Here is a 27,530-nt window from a genome sequence, read left to right as displayed (position 1 = left end):
ATATCCGTTCAAGTAGCTTTGCATGAACGTCTAAAATAAAAATTTCTCTCCAATTTATTCGCGAAATCGTGCGGACTTATTCGCGCAAACAAATATTCGCGCTTCGTGGCCATCCGCGAATAAAGCGAATATTAATTGGTCGCGAATATTCGTTGGGTTACAGTATTTCTTAAAAGCTTTGCAAGTTATCTATTCTGTTACAGTTTTTCTAAAAAGTACTCATTAGCCATAAAACTGAACCATCTTTGCTTTTTGGCCATTAGTTCAGTTATAGTAATTAAGTATTTCGCATGGAAGGCAAAATACTACTTTGTTCTTGTTTTGTTACTTTTACGACATATTATTTCATATTCAACACTGTTTTCTTCATGAGATTCATCATTAAAACATTATAAAACGCAGGTTTGTATTTTTCTTCAAAGTAAAAATCATATATATTTCTGAGGCTTAGTGTGCCTTTAAATATTATGTCTTAAATAAAGCTTTTCTATAAAAGGGTACATCATAAGACTGAAATTCAGAAAGATGAATAAACTGTAAAATAAGATCTCTAAGATTATAGATGTGCACCAAATATGAAAATGTTGCTTTAAAAAAGTGGAGCAACATATAAATATGTAACATTTCACAGGTTTAACAGTTCATCTGTCGTCAAAACATTGTTTATACATGGAACTAAATCTTAAATATAAAAAAACTTTCAATCTTTGAGTTCATGTTTATTGGACTATCGATCAAATATATCCTTAAAACAATTTAAATAAAGGAATTTTTTATTCATAATATCTGAAATATCTTAAAAAAAATCTCCACTGAGGTCTTAAAGGCTAAAAACACAAAATTTGAATGCACAGATCAGCTGGCACACTTTAAACAGAAAGATATGCAAAATATGAATTTGAAAATACTGAGAAATTCTTTGAAAATCTTATTTTCTGATATTCTTAGCCTAATCGGAGGGAAAAGTTTTGCAATGCTTTTCAATTTTGGGTCATTTATCACAAGCAGAATAATTATTATTCTTGAAAAAAAAAAGCAGACCCGTCATGGCAAAAAAACTCAGTGGAGTCCCTTTAAAGCATTTTAATTCAATCACAAGTTGAGTAGTAATACAGTCATAAAATGAAGATTGACTTTTTATGCGTCAATGTTATAAATATCTCAATATTTCTCTTATTCACTGAAAACATGGCCACATGGATATACAAGTTTTATCATGTAACAGGCAAACAATGCGTAATCACAAACAAGAGGGCCATGATGGCCCTGAGGTCGCTCACCTGTATATAGCCCCCCCCCCCCCCCCCGCCCAATTTTCACCCAAGGGCTTTTATTTGTTTATTTGAACAGACTTGGTAGACACCCATAAGAAGATGTTTCATGCAGAACATCTAAGTTCTAGCTCATTGGGTTTTTTAAAAGAAGATTTTTTAAGTTTTTACTATACACATATAGTTAAAAACAATGACACCCCTCGGGCAGGGCCAGTTTTGACCCCTGGGCTTTTATTTGAACAAACTTTGTAGATATTAACTTAAAGATGTTTCATGCTTAATATCTAAACTCTATTTATTTGGGTTTTTTCAAAGAAGATTTTTAAGTTTTTGCTATGTATATAAGGAAAATCAATGACCCCTGGGGCGGGGCCAGTTTTGACCTCAGGGCTTTTATTTGAACATACTTGGTAGACACCCATTAGAACATGTCTCATGCTAAATATCTTAGCTCTAGCTCTTTGGGTTCTTTAAAAGAAGATTTTTTAAGTTTTTACTTTATGCATATAAGGAAAATCAATGACCCCCTGGGGCGGGGCCAATTTTGACCCCAGGGCTTTTATTTGAACAAACTTGGTAGACATTCACTAGAAGATGTTTCATGCCAAATATCTAAGCTCTAGCTCTTACGATTCTTTAAAAGAAGATTTTTTAAGTTTTTACTATATGCATATAGGGAAAATCAATGACCCCGGGGCGGGGCCAATTTTGACCCCAGGGCTTTTATTTGAACAAACTTGGTAGACATTCACTAGAAGATGTTTCATGCCAAATATCTTAGCTCTAGCTCTTTGGGTTCTTTAAAAGAAGATTTTTTAAGTTTTTACTTTATGCATATAGGGAAAATCAATGACCCCCTGGGGCGGGGCCAATTTTGACCCCAGGGCTTTTATTTGAACAAACTTGGTAGACATTTACTAGAAGATGTTTTATGCCAAATATCTAAGCTCTAGCTCTTACGGTTCTTTAAAAGAAGATTTTTTAAGTTTTTACTATATGCATATAGGGAAAAATCAATGACCCCCCGGGGCGGGGCCAATTTTGACCCCAGGACTTTTATTTGAACAAACTTGGTAGACACTCACTAGAAGATGTTCCATGCCAAATATCTTAGCTCTAGCTCTTACAGTTCTTTAAAAGAAGATTTTTAAAGTTTTTACTATATGCATATAGGGAAAATCAGTGACCCCCCCGGGGCGGGGCCAATTTTGACCCCAGGGCTTTTATTTGAACAAACTTGGTAGACACTCATTAGAAGATGTTTCATGCCAAATATCTAAGCTCTAGCTCTTAGGGTTGTTTAAAAGAAGATATTTAAAGATTTTTCTTTCGGTTGCCATGGCAACCAGAGTTCTGCATGGAATTAAATTCTTTGAACAATTTTTAAAGGTGACCACCAAAGGAACATTCCTGTGAAGTTTGGATGAAATTGGCTCAGTGGTTTATGAGGAGATGTCATTTAAAGCAAAAGTTTACGGACGGACGACGGACGGCGGACGGACGGACGGACGGACGCCGGACGAAAAGCGATCACAAAAGCTCACCCTGTCACTTTGTGACAGGTGAGCTAAAAATAAGATATCGTACAAAAATTATAATTAAAAAAAAAAAAACAGTTATATCTTACAAAATAGTCAAAATTAATTTATAAAAATTGTAATTGTGATAATCCTGTAGTGCGTTTACCAATCCTAATAAATATACCTTAGCTCTAATCTCAATATGATCTTAAATCAAGACAAATTTTGCTTCCAATAAATACTTGTTAAATATGTTTACTAAATAATCACATAACGTTTGATTTCATCAATTTTATCACTTTTACAGCAAACAATATTTACCAACTTAAAAAAAAAACACCTGAATAAGTGTAATATATAAGTTTGAAAACCAATGAGACTATGATTCTCTAGCTGTCACATGCCGTGGTCATTTTCCTTCATTTAATTTCTGATTAACAATGATCAAGCTCACATAGTGGCTGAATTTCAGCTGATTTATCACGCAATTCGCAAGATAAATACTAAAATTACCTTACAAATTGTTTATCAATTAACGCCAATTACCTCAAAACTGTATTACATGTTTCACAATAACCTTCATGATTTTAGTTTGAGTATATTTGTTTAATCATTTAGTGTACATGTATCGGACAGATGGCTTTCAAACACTGTGCGTGAATAATGAGAAAATACTCTGCTATCCGGGTGCAGTGAAGAAAAAAAACATGAACTCTCATTAACAAAAATAATAAATAAAATATCTGTCACTAAATTTTAAAAAATTGTCACTATATAAGGTTTATCCTCAAGAAGTATCATCAGTTATTGCATTTCGAAATTTCGGTAAACATAAGCCAAGTTGCCTCTCCATGCCGTCAAATGTTGCTAAAGCCAATCGGAAGCCTCCTATATGATCTGGATTGCGTGATAGTTGCTCTTGTAAGTGCGTGGGTTTGGCTGCAGAACCTTCAGGTCGTCTAAAATTTGAAAATGTGATACGGTCATAAATATAATACATTTTCTATTTCTTCTAAAATACAGCATCACAACTTCCAAGCTTTACTAGTTAGTGTAGGCCAAAACTTGCTCATTATTTCAAAACCCTGCTGACCATTAACCCATTACCCGATATACACACCTTTTTCACCCCCCCCTTTTTTTGTTGTCTCTAATGGTGAAGAAATGCCTTATTTAGGCCCCCAACACTTGTTTTTGTTTGACAAATGTTGTTAAAAGAAGTAATCACTTTTTCGGCGCTGCCCCCCAACCAAAAGATACATCAGGGGGTTGCCATGCCAGAAGGGGGATGTGCCCCCTTCTGTTTGGGGGTTTTGAAAGGGGTGGAGTCCCCCTCATCGCCAAGAAAATTTTGGACTTGTGAGAGGCTATAAATGACCCCAGATTGATAATAAGGTAACGTGTAACCAACGCTGAAAAGCATTTGACTCTATCTCAATCCATTGAAAGCAGCACTTTGAAATCAATTTTGATGGAAAAAATCAACGCAAAATAGTGATTTTTGGCAATTTTGAGATGTCCCCTCGTTGCCATGGTAACAGAAAATTTAAGCCTGAGCATGTTGTTTCAAGGGCAATGGTCCAGTCAACATTTGTGCCAAGTTTGATTAGTGTTGAAGCAGTTTTTATAGTATTATAGCAATTTGAACTTGTAACGGGAGACTTTTCAATGAAAACAGCCATTTTTCACAAAATGCTCATGAAGTAATGGGTTAAGTTAATATGACATTCAGCGTGCTAGTTGGACACATAAAATTATAATATTTTACAATTTTTAAAAATATTACCAGTAGAATGGGGAAAAGGAAAGTATGTATTTAATCATATCCAAGTATTTGTATGCCCATTTCTAGAGGTGTGCAGGGGGTGACAAATTTTGCCCTAGTCTACCCATCCCACTGTCCTGCTGTCAAATCCTTCTTAAGACTCACAAAACAGAGAAATGTGGGGGTATCCATGTCATACAGGCACATTGCTAGTTACATTATTGAATCTAATCTAAATATACTTATATCAAACTATTTGAAAGCAAAATCAAAGTTATACCTTCCACCAAAGTCAACATAGAAGAGTCTCTGTAAAAGTTCATATGTGAGCAAAGTAACACCAAACTGTGGGGAAGAACGGAACACTCGAGCTGAAAAAAAGATTCATGCAATAAATCAAATACACAGGTATTATATAATCATATAAAATCTTTTTTGTTTTGTTCGTTTGTTTGGAGGTGTTTACTTCACTTCATATAGGTCATATGGCAACACCTCAGGTGCCCCTTTGTGCATTATTTCAGGCAAAAACAGCCACCTGAGAAGAACCTTTGACAAGTGACATTCCCCAAGCTACCTGGATAGCCTTCTCACATGAAAGAATATATAACTCACATAAAAACTAAGATCTTTTCATTATATCCATACTCTAGAGAATGTAAAAATCTGTTAAATAATTCAAGGAATCTTCTTGTTTACACTCAAGAAATCTTTTCTTACAGGATTTGTGGCTGTAACGAGAAACAACCTCACTAAAATTCTTAACAATATCTATTGTTAATTGAAACTGTGAACATTACATTGATATGTAACACAATAGTTAAAATTTTCACATCATACCAGGTGTTCCTTTCCAAAATGCACCAAAGCCTTCTTCTCTTAATATTTTGCGAGCACAATCTATGACACCATTGTAAGTTGTCTGCCCTTGACGCGCAGCTACCTGTAGACGGGTTTTTATCACATCAGCAGGTGTTGGCAAGGCAGCGGCAGGAGCACCTAAATATACAGAAAACTCAAGACATATAAAAACATCAACCTTTTGTATACTTATAATAATGTAACTTCCCCCATTTAAAATAAATCCTATAATGATGACTGAAAAGAATGCTTTTCACTTTGTTGAAAAATGCTTTTCACTATGCTGAAAAAATGCTTTTCACTAAGTTAATGACAGAAAAGTTTAAAAGGTAATCACTTGCTACCATTTCCTTTTATTATATTCAATGAAATTCAATGAAACCTCATCAAGTTTTTTTTCATAAATCTGAATTACTGGTAATAATGCCAACTAACCTGCACACGTAGCAGCCAGGAGTAAAGTACCAGGATGATTATAGCCATTTTCATCAGCGAAAGATTTCTTGAAATGAGCGTAGGCAGGGAAATATATGGCTGAGAATGGTATATCTCTAAGGAAACATGCTCTTGAACCCTGAAATATTTTATCATAATTATAATAAGATTACCAGGTTGTCATTAGAAGGTGGCTGAAAAAAAGGAAAATTACTATCTCAAACGCATTTCTGGCAGCCTCAAAACATAGAAAATACTCTTTGCTGTGTGTGATAAAAACCAAAAATGACTGTCATATATTCAAAACAAACCGTCTCATAAACTTTTTAATGGCAATCCCAAATATATCTTCACAGAATTCTTTCTAGAATTATACTAAAAATATATAAAATTTATAATAAAAATTTAGACATTTTATATAATAACTATTTTTGCAAGCTTGTGATAAAGAATTAATCCAGTCTGCCTCACCAACAAATATAACATGTCTTAGTATAGTCTTTTGTTACACAAAGATATTAATGAATTTAATATATCATAATTCACTGTAGTGATTTTAAACTTGACCAAAATATATTGACCAAACAATACACTTTGATAACTACCTTGTAAAGTCCAAGAAATCCAAGCTCTTTGACAACACCGATTGCACTAACTTTCGTCTTGCCAACAATCTCTCCAGCTACCTGTAGACGAATCTTTACAATCTCTAGAGGATTTGTAAACATCACCTGCGATGCTCCTGCCTGAAATTTACATATGTTTAACATAATTGATTTAAATAACCTTATCAATATCAAGATCATATCAAAGTACAGCTCACTGATCACAGAATACGCTTGCTAAAAAAGGAAGTCACCTGTTTAAGTAATTATGACAAATTCCAGAAATACTAAAGGGAAATAATCAATTTCTGCATATGAAACACATAAAAATGCAACAAAAATATAATTATATAAATCAAGTAATATATTTTATGTCCATAAAGATAAAAGCTGATAGGAGTCCAAATACAATAATATTAACACACTAAATTATATAAATCATAAATGAATTTAACTATCATAAAATAACAATAAATGAAATAATTTTGTAATGTATCAAATGTATACTTACTATTCCACCAGAAGCCATCTCTGCCCACAATGAAATAGAACCATCTTTGTTACATAGTTTATCTCTCATCAAATCATTCATCTGAAAATATCAAACTCTTAATTTAATATTCAAGTATTTTCAATACAAAGTAACAGAATATTTGGTCATATTAAGACCAGTCCATTTAATAAAACACTTGATAAATTTCAAATTTATTTCTGTTCATTTCTTGGAGTCTAAGTACAGCAATCTCTAGTAAAAATTAAACCAAAACAAAACTTACTACTTGAAAAGTTATTTCTTCTTTACACTTTTCTGCATTACATTTTTAGACATTTTGTTTAAAGGAAACTAAATTCTAGAGAATTGTGTTGACATTGTTATTGAAATTATATTTGAGCCGCGTCACAACAAAACTAACATAATGGGTTTGCGACCAGTATGGATCCAGACCAGCCTGTGCATCCGCGCAGTCTGATCAGGATCCATGCTGTTCGCTTACAAACCCTATGGCAAGTAGAGAAACTGATTCAGGCTGGTCTGGATCCATGCTGGTCGCACTAAGTTGGTTTGGTCATGGCACGGCTCGTTTTATAATAGGAAATCATAACCTTAATTACTTGCTTATCAAATATATAAATAAAGGAATGTTAGCAAACATATACCAGTTCATAGAAAGATATTTTTTATGCAAAATAACATACTTTACCTCAATTTTTTTTCAATTGAATATTAAAACTAGGATTTTAAAAGACATAATAGAAGTGAAATCTTACTGTCAGTTTTATAGCCTTCTCAGGTGCTACTCCAACAAGTTGAGGTCCCAGCCCTCTGTACAGCCCTCGGGCACCCTCGTGACGTATCACTTTCTTGAAACAATCAAAACTATTTTTGTACATTAATTCTCCCACCATCATACCTGTCCTCTGATTTTGTAGACGAGTTTTTACCAGATCGATAGGGTAGACAGCTGTAGCCCCAGTAGCTGTTGGAAAAACAAACAAATTATAGTAAATAGATCACAAATACATGTATAACCAATTCTATATCTGATAATAGCTCAGAAAAACATCAAATTTGTCAAAAAATTAAATAATTTTATAAACTGATATCTGTAAAGAAATTTTAGGCTGATAAAAACTTATGAAAGGGTGGTCTTTTTAAGCTATTACAAAAACTGATGCCCCTAACGTAGAGGAAAGAAGCTTGCAACACAAATTACATTTTCAGGCATGGCTTGCCTGGTTACAAAAATGCAACATCAGTGCCCTATTAGCATGTCACAAATTCCACACACATCTGTTGTGGTGAATGGCCAAATTCTAAAAGAAATAAAAGCCTACCTTATGTCATTTTCATGTTGTTTTTGTTTTTTTTGGTACATATTTTCAAATAGAACAGATAAAAAAAACATTGTTTTGTTTATGTTATCTTTGAGCAATTTTAAACAATTAACTCAATCATATCATTAATTTTAAAGCTGCATGCCTCCCGATGAGCCAAAATATTTTAAGAAAATTAAACTTAAAGGAAAATGTACTAATATTATCAAGAAAGTAAAATGATTTAAGTAATAATTTACATGCTATGTGTAATTAACCCATTACGTTATATACACGCCTTTTAACGCCTTTTTCACCCCCCCCCCATTTTGTTGTCTCAAATGGTGAAAAAATGCCTTATTTAGGCCCCCAACACTTGTTTTTGTTTGAGAAATGTTGTTAAAAAAAGTGACCTCTTTTTCGGCGCGGCCCCCCAACCAAAAGATACATCAGGGGGTTGCCAGAAGTGGGATGTGCCCCCTGGGGGTTTAAAGGGGGGCAGAGTCCCCCTCATCGCCAAGAAAATTTTGGACTTGTGAGAGGCTATAAATGACCCCAGATTGATCATAAGGTAACGTGTAACCAACGCTGAAAAGCATTTGACTCTATCTCAATCCATTGAGAAGTTGCAGCACTTTGAAATCAATTTTGATGGAAAAAATCAACGCAAAATAGTGATTTTTGGCAATTTTGAGATGTCCCCTCGTTGCCTGAGCATGTTGTTCCAAGGGCAATGGTCCAGTCAACATTTGTGCCAAGTTTGATTAGTGTTGAAGCAGTTTTTATAGTATTATAGCAATTTGAACTTGTAACAGGAGACTTTTCAATGAAAACAGCCATTTTTGACAAAATGCTCATGAAGTAATGGGTTAAGGACTGACTTCACAATATTTATCACAATACTATTACTGTGTGCAGTTAGGGTTATTGTTTGTTATTTTCTGCCATTTTTAGTAATTAACATGGTTTGCAAAGTATTGTTTGCAATGTGTAAATTATTTTCCTTGTTCACTTCATAATATTTTACTTTTTAAAACACAATTTTCAAAGTTTTCATGAAAATTAGCATGCATCTGGAGGCATGCTCCTTTAACAAATATTGAAATATGAACTAGAATATAATGTATGTGCAGCCAGTTTTGTCATTTACTATCAATTAATAAAAAAATCTATCAATTAATAAAAGAATTTAAATATTATAAAAGTGATTATTTTTCTCTCTGATTTACTTTGTGTAATGTATTTTCAATCAGTCTTCATGAAGTGTTAAATGTATGGTACCTCCAGCCAGTGCTCCCAGCCCAAACCTGTATACACTTTCAGCAACTTGAAGGAAGACTGTACGTTCAGCACCAGTTTCTAATCTCAGATCTTCCTGAAATAATAAACACAAACTTTCTTAATCTCCATATATACATTAATGCATTACAATTTTTTGTTTGATTTCCATTATATAAACCAAAGTAAAAATATACATTTTAATAGAAGTTTAAGTCATCTTAAAAGGGGATAATATCTTTCTCTTTTTTTTTTGAGTTAATCAGATTTTAGAATACAACAAGTTTGGTCTCCGGCTTACAGATTTTCTCCTAGAGAAAGCAGAGTTGGCCCCGAAGTTATAAAATCTTAGGATTTTCATTGGTCAGTGCACATTCTAAGTCAGTTTCTGGTCAATCAAATACTAGAGATCTGAAATTGAGCTTGTAAAGTGTCTATAACTTTTGGACTCAGATCATCCACAGTAAAGAAACAAGTTTATATAATTATGTACAATGTGTGTAAACCTATCATTGGCTTATTTCAAATTTTGAGAATCAACCAATTTGTAGAAAATTTGTTTCTTCTAAACTATGCATCTAATCAGATTTGACAGGGTGTTTTAAAAGTGACAACAACAACAACATTACTAAAGGAATGATAAAAGAATTTTTGCAATTTACTTCAATAATTATAGCACTGACTAATTAATGAACCCAATGAGAAATTATTCACAAGATAATATTAATATCACATGTTCAAATAACAAAGTATTTTCTTTATCAAAAACTTAACTTATTTAATTACTGAAGACTTATTTCCAGCATAGTTTCTTATAAATCTGCCTTAATTAATGAACAAGAACTGGTTTCAATACTAGATCTATCTGTTTAATATGGTACATGAATATAATAGATTTTAACAAGTATGTAATATTTACAATACTAATGCCACTTTAACTACAATAATTATATCCTTTTTAACTCTGCTTAAAAGAAAACAACTAACCATTAAGAGATACATGTATGTTCATTAGTTGAAAGCTGTGGTGACTGAATATATGTGTGCAGTTATAACCTTAAAATTTAGGTATTTGCTGGATGAATAGTGTGCACAGTAGATGAAACCCAATCTAAACTATCCTCAAAACTATATATCAATCTAATTATCTTACGAAGATACAAATACTTCTTTTTAATTCATAGTTTGTCAAAGCGACAAAAAGATTACAAATATTAAGGTCTTTTGATGGTTCTCACTAAAGAGGAAGTTCCTGCTAACTTTATTTAAACATGTTGGGAGCCAATCACTTTGTTAGATTTTATGTATCACCAACACAGTAAAGGTCTTATGGTGACTTTCCAGCGTTTACTGGTGGAGGAAGACCTCAGTTACTCCTCTGTATGTTTGTAAGCTAGCTTGATACTTCCTAACATGAAATAGTTAAATTCTCTAACAGATTAGAATCTACAATGGTGAGTAATCACTCAGTCACGAATGCTCCTGGCAGCCAGTCACTGGTATGAACCAAATATCAAGCTAAAGTAAATGATACGAACCATATATTAATCTCAAAATGTAAATCATTTTCTTTTTACCAGGTTCAAACATGCAACATTGAGGGTAAGATACATGGGAGGATCAAGAACCATTGCAATTAAGCCTCTTTGAGCTTATTCTCACTAAATTGTACTAACACCTTGAAATATCTGCTTATCTAACACCAAATTATCATTTAAAACTAGTCTATTTGTTTGGTTTTAAAACTGATTTTAACACCTTTGGTCAGGTCATCTTTGTGGACGATCCACCTAACAGGCTTTCCTGGAAAACTAACCAGTAATTACCAATTATTTTCTGCAACCGACCAACTATCAACCCCACATGATTCTGCCCCAAGGACCATCAATTCAACATCCAAGTTTGTTATGCAGGAATACCATGGCTAGAGGATCAAACTAGCGACCCCTGAATTACAAATCTGATGCTCTCTTTATTTAGCTAAGTGAGCAGATCATTGTGTAAGATATCTATGATATAACTACTGATAATAGAAACTGCCTATATGTATGTGGAACAATTTACCACCTTGGCTATTTGCTGGAAATAAAGGGTAAATGTACATTGTATGTATATTTTAAGCAATAAAAGCACTGACAAGAAACTTGAAAATAAAACTTGACTAGAACTATCACTAAATTTGATTAATACCCCCACAAGTCTGCTTCGGAAATAAGGATGTTACTAGTAACAGAATACCTTGTAAAAGAATTGAAACATAGAGTTATGGTTGTGGGCAATTAAAGATAATTGTGGTTCATGTATGTTGCATTTCCTTTCAATGTGGTTGGCCATTGATGAAGTTTAATTGAATTACTCTGTAATAAGTCCAGAAAGACAAAGAAAAAGAACAAAGGGCAATAACTCTATAAGTACTGAAGAGAGTTATAGTTCTTGTGCACTGCACTTCCTCTTATTGTGCTTGACCATTGTATAAAGTTGTTTTGAATTCCAACCAGTACGTTTTAAGTTATGCTCCGGACAAGGAAAAGTATCAAAGGGCAGTAACTCTGTATTTTGTCAAAATGGAGTTATGGCTCTTGTGCACTGCACTTCCTTTAAATGTCCTTGACAACTGTATGAAGTTGTACTGAATTCCAAACAGTAGTTTTCAAGTTATGCTCTGGACAAGGAAAAGTAACAAAGGGCAATAACTCTGTAATTAGTCAAGATGGAGTTATGGTTCTTGTGCACTGCACTTCCCCTTATTGTGCTTGACCATTGTATGAAGTTGTTTTGAATTCCAACCAGTAGTTTTCAAGTCATGCTCTGGACAAGGAAAAGTAACAAAGGGCAGTAACTCTGTAATTAGTCAAGATAGAGTTATGGTTCTTGTGCACTGCACTTCCTCTCAATGTGCTTGACCATTGTATGTAGTTGTTTTGAATTGTAACCAGTAGTTTTCAAGTTATGCCCCGGACAAGGAAAAGTAACAAAGGGCAATAACTCTGTAATTAGTCAAGATAGAGTTATGGTTCTTGTGCACTGCACTTCCTCTCAATGTGCTTGACCATTGTATGTAGTTATATTGAATTCAACCATTAGTTTTCAAGTTATGGTCCGGACAAAAGAAAGCAATGGAAAAGTAATAAAGGGCAATAACTCTGTAATTACTTTAGATAGAGTTATGGTTCTTATGCACTGCACTTCCTCTCAATGTGCTTGACCATTGTATGTAGTTATATTGAATTCCAACCATTAGTCTTCAAGTTATGCTCCGGACAAAAAAAAGAAGGCAATTGAAAAGCAACAAAGGGCAGTAACTCTGTAATTAGTCAAGATAGAGTTATGGTTCTTGTGCACTGCACTTCCTCTCAATGTGCTTGACCATTGTATGTAGTTATATTGAATTCCAACCATAAGTCTTCAAGTTATGCTCCGGACAAGGAAAATGCAACAGACAAAAAAAAAAAGCAATGGAAAAGCAACAAAGGGCAATAACTCTGTAATTACTTTAGATAGAGTTATGGTTCTTGTGCACTGCACTTCCCCTTATTGTGTTTGACAATTGTATGAAGTTGTTTTGAATTGTAACCAGTAGTTTTCAAGTTATGCCCCGGACAAGGAAAAGTAACAAAGGGCAATAACTCTGTAATTAGTCAAGATAGAGTTATGGTTCTTGTGCACTGCACTTCCTCTCAATGTGCTTGACCATTGTATGTAGTTATATTGAATTCCAACCATTAGTTTTCAAGTTATGCTCCGGACAAGGAAAATGCAACAGACGTCTGGACCGACCGACCGACCGACCACCGGGTGACTCCTATATACCCCCCCTAACTTGGTTTTTTTAGGGGTATAAATATATATATATTTTTTGAGTAAAAATATATTTTTTGAGTAAAATGAAGGTTTTTTTTTACACAACAGGGTTATGACTGCCCTAGGTTGCTCACTCAAGACTATTGTTAGAAAAGGTAAAAAATCTTCATTTCAGAAGTATGTACTTGGGTCATTTTGTACACACAGGGGCATGATTTAAAAAACTTTTACATGGGTCCACTAGGAAAGGAAACATGCTAAAATTTAAGCTCCATAACATGTAGTTTCAGAAAGATGATTCCAAAGACAAAGTAATATGTCATTTCATATATTAATAAATACTAATGTGATACAAGATGAAAATATTTTGGACAGTTTTGACAAAAAGAATTAAATAATTAGCAATTGCTTATTATAAGAGAAATATCAACTGTGTGTAACTGGCCTTTTTCCCCCTATCCCTAGAATCCAAATTATGTTTTTTTTCCCAATCCCAAAAAATTATTCCCAATCTAGAAGCGGGCAATTTGAAAGAAAAAGTACTGCATTTTCAATTTGGGTGTCGCGAAATAGCCTTACGGAATATATTCATGTTTTGTGAATAAAAACAGGATTTTTAATTGATATCAGTTTTACATTTGTACATATGACAGAAAAAGCTGAACAGTTAAAGTAAGATTTATTTCAACAATTGTAACACCTTGAATGCTAGCATATTTTCCTAAATTGGCAAAATTCGCAATTATTTTTTTTCCCCAAATTGGAAAATTTCACAACACAAATTTCCCAAATTTGACATGTGGTCTTTTCACAAAATAGAGGAAAAAAGGCATGTGTAAGCAACAAAGTCATATATCATTATCATTTAAAGTTGAGCATGAAAGCAAATTTGTATTCATCCCAAATCTAACTTTCTTTTGTCATAATATATAGAACACTCAGCCAATATTACAAATTAAAGGAATTCCATTCTATTGAAGATGAAAAAACTAAAAACTAAAATTTGAAATTATTTTATACACAAATTAAGAGGGTAGCTTAAAATGAAAGGGGACAAAATATAGTATGTACTCAGAATTAAATTCAAATTGATTTTTGTGTGATTCTGAGCTTGATTTCAGTTTTAAGCTTTATACATTTTTCATATTTTGGTCATTTTGTACAATTAAAATGATTGTTCTGGAAAAACAAACTTATCAGTTCAGACATACATGGTACATATAAATCTTGATAAATCTTGAAAAATTATTCCCAAGCTATTATTTCAATACCCTTAGTGGAGTTCCTTTAAGCCTTTAGAACATTTCAACCATTGAATTTGAATAGTAAGTAATAAAATACCTCTGCAATTTGAAGCTGTAACGAGAAAGGTGTTTCCCGACCTTCCATTGGAGATAATTCCTCTAGATCTTGGAACATTATCAGTCTGAAATTAGAAAACGTTAACTTGAATCTAAATAATATGTGGTATAAATGTGAATATAAATTAATATAGTGGTAGTGATAGGGAGGTGGTTTTGGTGGGTATTATTTCTTATAAAATTTGTTGATTAAAAGCTTTTACAAATCTCAGTGTCTTAAAATCTAACAAATGAACATTATCTCTAGCCCAATATATGAGTCATGTCATCAAATAATTTTTTTTTCATATTACACATACAATGTCAATCTTGGAACTTATATATCTGGATTCCAATTTCATTCAACACATTTAGGCTAAAAATTTACAACACATTTAGGCCAAAAATTTGCCAATGTCATAGGCCCAAAAAATTGCTATTGAATGTCAATCTTTTACAAACTTACGTATAAAACATATGGAAAAATCTCAATATTGATCTCTATAATGATAAAATTCTTACCCCATCTGTCTCTCTGATTGTCTGAAAAGAAATGTTAAGTTAAATAAATTAAGAGAAAATTATTTTTAGAGAAAACAATTTATTAAATCAAGATATTGTCAATTTATCCAGGTCAAAATGTTTACTTATAATGCCATAAACTTACTGGCTTGCTTAGATTTTAGGTGGTCCAAAAAAGTAATTATATATCACTAAACTGCTTCAAACTTTCCAAAAACTCACAACATTCAATGACAAGACATTGAGAATTGTCTACAAAAATATTAAGGATGTTGCCTTGTGAAAAACTATACAGTAATAGATACAGCGGTTTTAAGTTATAAAACATGTAAATTTGAACATACTGATTTTGGTTAAGAAGCTGTACAAGTTGAAAGAGAATGTCAATCTCCATTGGTGTGATCTGTGGAAACTCTTGTGACTGATACTGTAGCTCCTCTGTAACATTCAACATACATGTAACCATAGAAACTATCTACTGTATAAATCAATATTTTTCTGTGTGTCGAAAAGTTAGCGAATTTCAAATTCCCAACATTTCATGTGAGGAAATATTATAGAATCATGCTAGGGTAGAATTTCATGAATGTTGGTTGATATTTACTCTAGATAAAATTTTAGCAATTATAGTCAATTCGTGAAATTCAGCAATATTTCCATGTCGCTTACTTTAACACTTATACAGTATTCTTTCGAAATAAAATCTTTGAAAAATACAATTTCACTTTTAATGCTTATTTTTCAAACATAACTTACATAGGACATACCTAACAGGAACAATTTTTTTAAATTTTAAACATTTTCAGAAATTTCGATTTCAGGAGGTAATACCATCTATTGAATTTATTGATAAAAGTTATACATCATCATCTATAACATTATCAATTCATGGTTTTGACTGAATTTTCAGAACAAATATATTTTCTTTCAACAATGCAACTTAAATCAACTTGTTAAAAAGTGTAGATATATTATTATAGTCTAGACTTAACAAACCTTTAGTACAAGCCGCATTTCTGTCTCGTTTAGTAGCAGCCATATGAATCTTCTTCATCAGTTCCATGTTATTCAGCAAGGAAATAAAGGCTGTGAAGTAAGCATAGCTAATCTTCTTATGAAAATCTCCCACCGCCACCTGCAATAAACAATATACACACTGTCAATATACACTGCCATAAAATATATCATATTTTAACCCTTAACTTAATGAATTTCTTAAATTGACTTGTTCAACTTGCATTTTCATGATTGTTCATTATAACTGTTCATTACAAATTTTGGGTATATCAAGATGAAAGTTAAAATAAGTTTGCCAAAAGTATAACAAGGTCCTATTGGACTGATATTGCATGGCAATCTTTAACCAACTTACCAAGAACATTTTCCAAAGTTCTCAAAGGCAATATTTCTATCAAAATACATGATAAGAGTGTAATTGGCTTTGAATAGTGAGCTCCAACCATTATCAGAAATATACATGTATGTCTTAAGTTTAAAGTGAAAACTGTCAAGTTATTTTGAAGAAGATGTTGCATGCAAAACTTTCATTATTTTCTACGTACAATGTATTTCATTTCCTTGTTTCAAACTTTGCAGAACACTAAATTTTAGATCAAAGTTTTTTTTTAAAGTGAATACATTTAAAAACAACTTATTTTCAAAGCCATGCAATAAAAGGCTCACAAAAAGCTTAAAACATATAAAGTTTAAATTTGATTGTCATTTTATTTCTACAGCAACAAATAAGGCATGTAAACTATCATGTATATATGTTTCAATAAATAACCCAAAGTAATCCACAGAAAAAACAAAGTTGAAACTATTCCTACATAATTATTTAGCCTCTAAATAGGACATACAAAATTTCAGTCATGAAAATTTAATGTCATCTGCATTTTTTCATGCTTGACTGGGCACCCAAGAAGAACCCCCAATGTCCAGTCAGCTAGCTGAATACTGTCCAAATCATAAGTCCCAAGGGGGATTTGAACCCACAGCAGTGACAGACAAATTGTATGAAGTTAACGACCTTAACCAAACGGTCATAGATGCCCCTGCAAGTACCTTACATATAAACATCATAAACTAAAATATTTGTTTGAACTGTCTAAAAAAAATATCAACAATAGCTGTCACCCAAGTGACGAATGCCCCCCAAAAAGGTTTCTTAGGCATGCAGGTATTATGAAAAAAAAAGAGAATGAAAGTAATTTATTGCTTAATATTGTTTTTTGTATAACTGTACCTGTAATCTCTGTGATAGCGTGAACCTTCAAAATAAAACTGTGACCTTGACCTTTGAAGAAGGGATGTGGTTCCTGGATGCAACAGAATGTTGTTATGAGATAGACATTTGTGCCAAGTTATTTCAAAATCCATCAATGTATGACAAAGTAACAGGCCGGACACAAATGAAGTGGGACAGACAGACGGTGAGATTATATTTTGCCTCCCTTTGGGGGCATGATTAGCACAAACAGACTCGTAAACAAATTTCCATTTTTCTAAGGCACAGAGATATTTGGATATACAAAGTAATTATAGAGGAAAATTAATTCAGCAATACTAGCACAGCTCTATTTCTAATAATTATTATATACTATAAGTGTTCTTTTTAGATACAAAATTTTAGTTGGAAAAAGAATGTGAACAAAAACTGATTTGGATAAATTAGGTTTATACAAGAAGAATGATTTCATTTAACCAAAGCTATAGGATATATCCAGTTGATATATTGTTTAAGATAGTAGGATTCTGTACTGCAATTACTTATTAAATTGTGTTTTTCCTCTAATTATATTCAAAGATGATGATGCCCCCCCCCCACATAATATTTGCAATATTACAAAAATAATTCTCAGTAAACCTTATTTATTCAGTATGATATCATAAACATTAAGAATATACCATAGTGAGAAGTAAATCATAGATCATGCATAAATACTTGTAAAGTGAAGGATATATAACTTATTTCATATACATATATATTATTACATTTGTGCATAATATTATAAATGTGAAGTTTCAAAGCATCCAAAAATATTGACAGCAGTCCTTAATTTATAAAGATGATTTAAGTTACATATGCATTTTCAATGCCAATGGTAAATTTTCCTTAGGTAACTAACAAGAACTGTCATGTTTTCTATTCCCAGTGCTTGATAGTAAAACAAAGAGCCTGGATAATGTAGAATTTTCCAAGTTAAAAAAGGCCTTAATTCTGTCAAAATGTATGTTACCTGGACCCTAAGATTACAAAGTGGTTCATGTATCTTGAAGTTTCATTTCACAGGGGCATTTTTATATATTTATGCATATTTCATAATAAGTTTCAGAAACTTGACTGTGAAAAAAATTTAGTCAATGACCTGATAGTTTACTCAATGTAGAGTGTATAGAATAAACTGATAACATACAATTTCAACTGAACCTGGAATCTTCAAAAATTGTTTAAATTTCATTACAAAGAAACATTAAATGAAGAAAAAATAATTGTAAATTTTTTACAAATCATAATTCAGTCTAGATAATCAATTATAGCAAGGTAGAAACAGAATGCACATGAATGCTGTATAGAATCAGAAATAAATGTTGCCAAAGATATAATCTACATTAAAGATGTGAACTGTATAATTATATTATATAAGTATGAAAGTGATAGACTGCTTTCAGGCACCCGGTTTATCTGACCCATTAATTGGATTAGAACTGAAAGCTACAAATGTTAATACATTTATATACATGTATGTAAGTGTATCCCTTTACACAGATGCAACACTTTCAATTAATAATGTGAAAAAAAATCCTTCATTTTCATTAATTAAAAGGTATAATTTTCTGTTTTAAAAAAATCTTCTGCAGCCATTTCTTCAAAACATATATAAAAAGGCAAGTTATAAAATTATTTTTGATAAAATAAAAATTCCATTGATAGTTTGACTAAAATACCTTTTATTTAAATAAGTAGATATGACATAAATACATAGACTCAAGTTTCTGTATGACTAGAACTATTCGTTCTAAAATTACAACAAACAAGGACAGGATTTGTTTTAAACATAAAAGTGTTTTTTTTTACAAGAACATATCAGAATTATACCACTAAAATTTACTTAAAGAAAACATTTTAGACAGTTCCCAAACTTCAAACAAGGTTAACAATTAGGCTTACATAAGCTGTCACTACGGTTTAGAAAAATAGGCAAGTATATACATTTGTATACCACATTAGGTGCGAAAAAAATCTGCGAAACTAATAATGCGTAGAAAGAATATACATATAGTTAAGAATTGCCATGAAACATACCGTTACACACATCTGAATTTATGAAAAAGAAGAAAAAATATACAAAAATTTATTAAATTAAACTAAAACGTTTTTATATAAATAAAATAAAACAAGAATTAAAATTAGATTTGTTTGCCTATATATTAAATTATCTAGCATACAAGGTGAGAATCGGAAAAAATGTGAAGATAAAAATACAAAGTTATAAGAAGGTAAAATTAATGAATTTTCCATGATGAAGTAACAATATGTATAAAAGTGTGTTATGAACAATTTATATATATTATAAAGGTTAAGCTAATTTTTCTAAAAAATATGGGAAAGTAGAAGCACCTTGGATAGAATATAAAATACAGTATACAGTATACAACTAAAGGGGGAAATATATTTACCAAAGCTTGTTCACTACAAAATCATTTCATGTCAATCTTATAGTTGTCAATTAGAAATAATAATGGACATTATTAAATTTCTTATAATGTATAAATCTGCACATACATTGTAAATGGCTCTTCCTTTGCCTTTTTCAACTTCAACTTTTATAATAATACAACCCTCATGAAATCAAAATAAAAATTTAATTGAACCCAATTGAATCATTTTAATGAAAACATATCGGCTTACAAAATATTTAAAAACATTGTATTTTGACAACTAGCCTTTCATATGACATCCAATATAGAAATTTTGTGCCTATTTTAAAAACTTGCATTTGCTTTCACCACAGTAACATTATTTTACAGTTTAAAACACATAGAACAACTATACCAATTACTGTAAAGAATTGGTACCAAATGGCATTGAATTAGATTTCAGATCACTTCTCCTTTGTCCTACTAGTATAGTAAATTTTAGTTTTCAACCATGGGGTAGAGACGTAAAGTACTAAACTCATTAATAGACCAATCTGTTATTTGTTTAGATTTAAAGTCACACTGACACATAACTGCAGATAGGTTCATGGTCTATTGTGGGATTCAAACCTACGGCTGTGTGAACCAAGTGATTCAAAGTCATCAATCTAGTGGGACATAAATCTCAAAAAATAATTTCCAGACCCATAATGTCAAAAACCTTAGTGGAGTCCCTTCAATGAACATGCTTGAACAACTGATCAGATATGGATATGTGCAGAAATTCAAACCTTGCTTTCGTCTTTAACTACATATTGCAGTTTATATCAAATACAATAACCAAACAGGTTTGTTTGTTTGATTTGGTTTTACGTCACACCGACACAGTATAAGTCATTTGGCGATGTTCCAGCTTTACTGGTGGCAGAAGACCTCAGGTGCCCTTCCATGCATTATTTCAGGCACTAACGGGCACCTGAGTAGAACCTACAACATTCCGTAAGCTAGCTGGATATCTTCCTCACATGAAACAATCCAAAGTCCCTGTCGGGATTCGAACCCACAGTGGTGAGGGGCAAAAACAGTTAGGTAGTGGTCATATTCAGGAAACAGAGAGTGAATTTTATTTACTAGTTAAAGCACTGCTTTGTTAGAGCTTCATATCATATGTATTTCCTAGCAAACTAATGTATGGACTGTCTTTACAGAACATGTATCTACAAACTGTCCTAACTAAAGCTATCACTAACAGAGATACATTGAAAAATTTGTGGTCTAAACTAAGTTTTGAACTTGACCAATATTTTGTGATGTTGTGTATCAAAACTAAAGTTAAATAGTCATTATCCTGAAACCAATTCTTTCTTTTTTTTAAAAATAACTATGTAAAAAAGAATTTTGTGGTCTAAAGCCGAGATTTATCTCAACCTCTATAAGGCGTGATCATGTAAATTTATGTATGAAAAATAAAAAAATCATCATAATATATTGTCTCATTAAAAAGTAATTATTGATAATTGTTGGGTTTTTTTTCTTGTAAAAAAATGTAGAAAATTACTATATAAAAAGAACAAGTGGCCCGACGCCAAACTTGAAATTGAATAACCTTATTCAACTTAAAAAAAATTCAAAATGAAAAAAAGTCATGACACAACTTTAATTGAGATTATTATGCAAGTGCTGAGGATTATATTGTAAGCAAGTTTTCTGTAATCTCTTATTTCCTATTCTATTTCAGAAATTGTTTTGGTTTTCACTTAAGCATTCCTCAAATTATCAAAAAATTAACATATCATAATTCAAACAAAAAGAAAATATCTAACTTTTTACCTTTTCAAAGACAAAAATATACAAACATGTATATAGAACAACTAATAAACAGTCAGAAAATCTGTCTTTCTACATGAATACGGTACCATTGGCTAATTTCATCTTCCTACAAGTGATTTGGCAAAACAGATCTTTTTTGTCCAAAACAGCCTTTACTATCACCTTCCATTTCATAGCCTGAAATTTCTCAACACCTGAACAAACAGTGAAGCTGGTACAAGTCTTCAGTGCCATTTCTATCCAAAATATCAATCACAGTACCAAAGAACTCTCCAGACATAGTACTTTTTTTCCTTTTAAAATTTCATGTTAAAATATACTTACAGCAACAAGGTTATCCTGTACAAATGGTGTGAGCAGGTAACTTTTCAGGGCAATCATAATTTCCTCGAAATCTTTTGCGTTTATATAGCCATTGTTATCAAGATCAAATTTTCTAAAAGCTTGTAGAGCATGTTCTTCATTAAAATCCTGAAAATAGTATATAGAAAACTGTAAACAAAAACAAGCTCCATCATAACCTTCTGTTTCCTGTTTTACAGCTTGATGGATGCAAATTCAAAATGTCTGAAAAACTCAAAACCATGTCCGAGTTAAGCATTATTTCAACTTGTTTTATGTTGCAAAAGAGTGCTTTCAACAGCATAAAAAAACCTGACCTTCAGGCAAATGCCTGAAAACTTGTACAAATGTACTGAGGTACCCAACAACTTTCTTTTAAATTATTTTTCTCTAGTAAATGGTAAGTACCTTGACCATGTGGCCCTGGCTAAACAGAACCATAAACTATTATATACATTTTGTTTATGAAATGTAATATTCCAAATTTTAAAGTCTGTAGATGAATGTTAATTAGTATAAACTAAATATTGGGGCAATATTTAAAGTCAGCAAACAGAATAAAAGATTTCATTTTTTTTTAATCAAAAGAATATGAAGCTATGCCTCCTTAGTCCCCTTAATTAAGTCAATCAAGACTTTTAATCTAAATTTAAACATCTTGCAAAATGAACCATTTTCAAGTATCCAGACAGTATTCTTGTATGACAGAATTAAGAACAATTCATGATGTTTTATCAGTTACAACATGTATTCAAACATTGGGTGGACAATAATTGAGTAAGTCCAGATAGCTGAGAATAACAGTCAGAATAAAAATCTGTTTAACTTACATGTATGACTTGAGTAAATTCTGCGTAAGAAATGCGTCTTGATTTATCTTCACCAAAGTGCAGCTGTATGAAGTCACAATCAAAATTGAACGGTATAGTTTTGTGTAGAGTTGTGTGTTGGACAATATCTTCAAACTCCCCTTTAAAAAAATAATGGTTAAATTGGCATATCTACACTGTTTAATAACTAGAGCTGGATTAAAATAACATTTTAGATTTGAAATATGATAAATGATTTATTAACTCCATCACTGGTAAATGATGAACTGACTTTCTTTTACCCTCTTTGAACTTTTAAATGTGCATATTTTTTATAAAGAGGGCTAAATATCAAAAGGCAAATACTCTCGGGTATCAGTGTAAAGTCTCGAGCAACTTCACTGACTCGCAAGCTGAGTCAACTCTATACTGGCTGTTTATGCCAATATAACTACTGCTGTCACTTTTCAGTGTGTCAAGAAAAAGGTCACTTACTGAAGTTCAAGAAACCACTTCCATTTCGATCATAGATCTGAAAGGCCAGTCTGTACATAGAATCTGGTAGGGACAACAAATGTTCAAATGCCTGAAACTCTGTAAATGAGATTTTCCTGCAACAATAAAATATTAATGAAATGTGCAATGAAACAGTTCTTAACTAAAAATTCAGTTTTTCTTGATCTTCTGACTAATTCTGACCATAAACAGAATAAGATCTGTCAGTTAAACAGCCCTCTTGACTAATATCAATGCTTGATTGTAAAACAAGAGAAAAATAATGTAGGGATTTATAAAATAGGAAATTTTCATTAAAAAAACGTTAACATATTAAAAAGTCAATTGTAGTGACCCTGAAACTTTGGATGTTCACAAAGACCATATTTCAGTCAAAATCCTCGGATAATGTCCTATAATTATTGTTTCAAGAAACTGCATAATGATATATTGACATCACATTTCACAACATAGAAATCAAAGTACAACACGTCAACACCTGTGCTGGTTTAGGTTATTTATTTTCTACCAGTTTCGGTTCCATCGAACCTTCATCAAAAGAGAAGCTTAACAGTTAACATGTGACAGTTAAGTGCCAATGATGACACACATTATATGGTATCAATAGTCAGACCAGTCTGTAAATTTTCTTGGCTTCCCATAAATTTTTTGTTATTTTGATACTGAAATTCCTTAAACTGCAAAATGTGAGTTCCAAATTTCAACATATATATATGCTCAGAACAATGTCAGCATAGTAAACTTAGTAAACCAACGGGTTGAAATCTTTTTTAACAAAATTATCTTACCCATCACGACTTGTATCGATACTGCTACCAAACAGTTGCAATGTGTATTCGTTGAAATCCTCGGTATCCAACAGTTGGAGATATCTCTGTATAAAGTCTGCATAGGTCATAAACTGCTCATCTCCCTCTGTCACACTGGCATACTAACATAAAGAAAATAAAACACATGTGATAATGTCACTCAAATATTTACCACCTATTTATGAAGAAAACAACATATGCAAGTGAAGTTCTACCTCGAGAGATAAAAAACAGTATCAGGTCAGGAATTGACACTTAACTTTTCAGTCATTAAAATTTCTCAAATGAGAGAAAATCTCTCACTAAAAATCCTGACCAGAATGATCCCTGATAAGGGTAACTCAACAAGTCCATTAAAGAATATTGTTCAAATTATAGCAAGCAAAGCACAAATTAGAAAGCAAGTAAATAAGAATTTGTATACAAATACCTTTGAAAAAATATTTTTCAAGTGCTCCTGGTCTGCACGCATCAACCCTTCCTGTAATAACATAAGAATCCATTCATATATGTAATAAACAATATAAAAAGAAACAGAAAGCATTGAAAAATTAATTACTTTGGCAAAGCACTTGTATTTCTTTCAAGTTAGAAAATCTTGATCTCCATCTAGGTTTTGTCACATCAGCCTAGGCTGTAGAAATGCAGTTCTGATATACTGTATTAAGTGCCAGACAAAATATTTTGTTGTCATTTGAGTAAATATTTGCAATTTATTATTATGTAATGCTTTGATTTAAAATGTCAGCGCTCGGTTCAGGTTGTAAAAGGTATAATTTTGTGTTGTCTGTTGTGTATAGAAATTGCTAAACCATTGTGTTGAAATTGAATTTTCCTTGCATGTAATTAGATAAAATTTTAATCGGATGTGCAGAAAGCGTTGCATTCCTTGTGTTTATTTATTGTATCGTGGACCATCAACCGGACACTTTTTTAACATTTTTCCGTACAGATTTAATAATTTTTAACCTAGGGACCTAAAAATTTGACACAGTTCAGCTAGGTTCTTCTCTTAACTAACAAACTAGTTTGTCTATTTCTAATTGTATTGACACTTATATCTGAGGCTCGACAAGTAGGGTATAAAAATAACCTAAATTGTCTACACTACAGTACCATGTGTCCCGACAGATATGTACATAATGTGATTTCATTCAGATAAAAGCTTGTGTGTTTTAATTTATTATTTAACATCTTATACAATATTTCAGCAACAAATGCTGAAGTTTTGGATGTTTTATTGTTTACTCTGCAAATGATTATAGCTGGTATATGAGGTCAGGCATTGCTTTCTTGACCCCCAAATTTCTAGATTAACATTCTTGAAATAGCCATTAAAATATTACCATTTACGGAGGTTGAAATAAAATTTATTTACTTAATTTTAGAAGAAACATGCATTTACTGTTGATAAAAAAAAGTGACTGACAACCACTGACCAAAGAAAATACTAAATTAAGCATTATTGGGGCCGTCCGGGCTTGGTGGCTGTCCGGTTTTGGTGGTCCCCAACCAGTAGTGAGTGTGGGGGTAGTCCAATATAATAGACGTTACAGGCTTATAGTTATGTTGGTCAAATAGAGAAAATAAGAATCCCTAAAGAAAGTCCAACACGGCAAAATTGAAAATGTTGCAGACTTGGTTTGATTGAGCCTGTTCATGGACGGTACTGTCAAGTGCAAAGTACCGTCCAGGCCCCTAGCTCCGGCTTAAGCGGAATTCAACATTTAAACATGACATTTGAAATTTTTAATTCAGAAACATCCGCAGATGTGTTTTTTGCCCAGAAGCAAAAATATCTCAAAGCGACGTCATATTTATAAGACTACAGTAGTGTGGGGGTACTGGCATGCCAGCAGTTCCCGTACAAAAATCGTAGTTACTTAATCATTATTTTTTATTACGCTCACTCACCAAAATTTGAATGTTACACATCAATATTCGGCTCGTCACACAAATCATGGAAATTCCATCATGTTCTAAACATAGAATAACCCTTAGTTATGAGGCCTCATATGGGGTACCGAAATTATCCATTATTTTGTATGAAGAGAAGTAGTTCCCGTGCATAAAATTTAACCCATCATAATTATACAATTTTATTATATCGGACCTATTTTTCATTTATAATTGTTGAACAGACCATTTTCTAAGAGATAAATAGATGTAATTCAGAAAATAGAAAGTAGACTAAACGCGTGTATCTATTACCCGGTACCGTTACCCCCAACGCATTCACATGCGACGGCATGCTTGTATGCATGATATTTTACGCATCAAAGCCATAAAATTATTTTATATAGTAATATTGGTCGAAATTCTGATAATTAAACAAGTTTTCATCACATTGCCTTCTTATCTGTAAACATGTGGTATTAGTGGAAAACCCTTAACATGCCTCACGTGTAAGTATGTTTGCGCATGCGCGCAAAGACGGAATTCCCCCAGATAAAACAAGGTCACGTTTCGACAACGCACAGGTGAAAGTTATTTAAAATGAGACTTTTTATACGTACTGCCGAACTGACACTTAGATTTTGTCTCGTTTATGTATCTGCTTGATTTGAAATGAATTTTTGAAGAATGCATGTAAAAATCAAGCGTTTAAATGAAAAATACGGGTACTGCTTCTGTACGGGAACTGCTCGCATGCCAGTATATTTGCCATTATTTCTTAATTATTTGATTGTTTTTTTCAATTAGACTAGTGAAGTCTTGTGTGCTTAGAATTTCGAGCTTACTGTAGTTGATACCATCTTGTTCATCATTATGACTATAAACTTAGATATCATTATGATCTCAAACTTAAATTCATATCATTATATTCGCTTCATTTGAAACAAAACACTTTCTGAAACAACTTTAATGCACGAAACACATAAAACTGTTCACCTTGTGGGATTCGCATTCGACCTTTGAAGCAAACGGCCATTTTGCAGTGAAACTAGCGAGGTACTTTTCCTGAAATTGAAAACAACATTTCTCCTTTCATTGATGAACATAATTTTACTCAAATTCAATGAAATAGGACGACAGTTACGAAGAAATTATCAATAAAGTTGTAACATTGCAAAACAAACCCTTATGGAGGCCGCCATTTTCCTTATCATGCACTACGATGCATTTGATTGGTTCATATTAGGTGTGAAGGTCATTTACGCCATGATAAACACCAAAATGAAAGTAGATCAAAATGTTAAGAATCTGCAAATGAATTGCTAATAAGTTTTAAACTCTAGAATAGACTAATTAATGTCCAAAGTGAACTTTAACAACTTTGACACATACAGTAGAGTTTGACATTATTTAAAGGTGAATGAAAACGTTTAATTTGGTCAATATCACCGTGTTAACATACATACATATC

At 32.2% G+C, this 27,530-nt stretch overlaps 1 protein-coding gene across 1 annotated transcript; it reads right to left on the bottom strand.

Moving 5' to 3' along the window:
• Positions 1-1,299: 1,299 nt before the first annotated feature.
• Positions 1,300-27,291, bottom strand: LOC132741966 (electrogenic aspartate/glutamate antiporter SLC25A13, mitochondrial-like). The gene is made up of 19 exons (XM_060730241.1): positions 27,244-27,291; positions 27,056-27,124; positions 24,594-24,644; positions 24,143-24,285; positions 23,334-23,449; positions 22,860-22,999; positions 22,012-22,158; positions 16,213-16,351; positions 15,561-15,654; positions 15,217-15,237; positions 14,696-14,780; positions 9,557-9,650; positions 7,730-7,938; positions 6,972-7,052; positions 6,461-6,601; positions 5,856-5,994; positions 5,400-5,558; positions 4,840-4,930; positions 1,300-3,753 (listed from the first exon to the last, which is right to left on the bottom strand). The coding sequence occupies exons 1-19, from the start codon at positions 27,271-27,273 to the stop codon at positions 3,582-3,584; spliced, it is 2,121 nt and encodes a 706-aa protein (XP_060586224.1). The 5' UTR covers positions 27,274-27,291; the 3' UTR covers positions 1,300-3,581.
• Positions 27,292-27,530: the final 239 nt, after the last annotated feature.

Source organism: Ruditapes philippinarum, unplaced genomic scaffold (assembly GCF_026571515.1).
Source record: "Ruditapes philippinarum isolate M1 unplaced genomic scaffold, ASM2657151v2 ctg2556_1_1_1_1, whole genome shotgun sequence".
Lineage (NCBI taxonomy): Eukaryota > Metazoa > Mollusca > Bivalvia > Venerida > Veneridae > Ruditapes > Ruditapes philippinarum.
The sequence above is the reverse complement of the archived record's forward strand: the minus strand, read 5'-3'. Positions and strand labels throughout refer to the sequence as shown.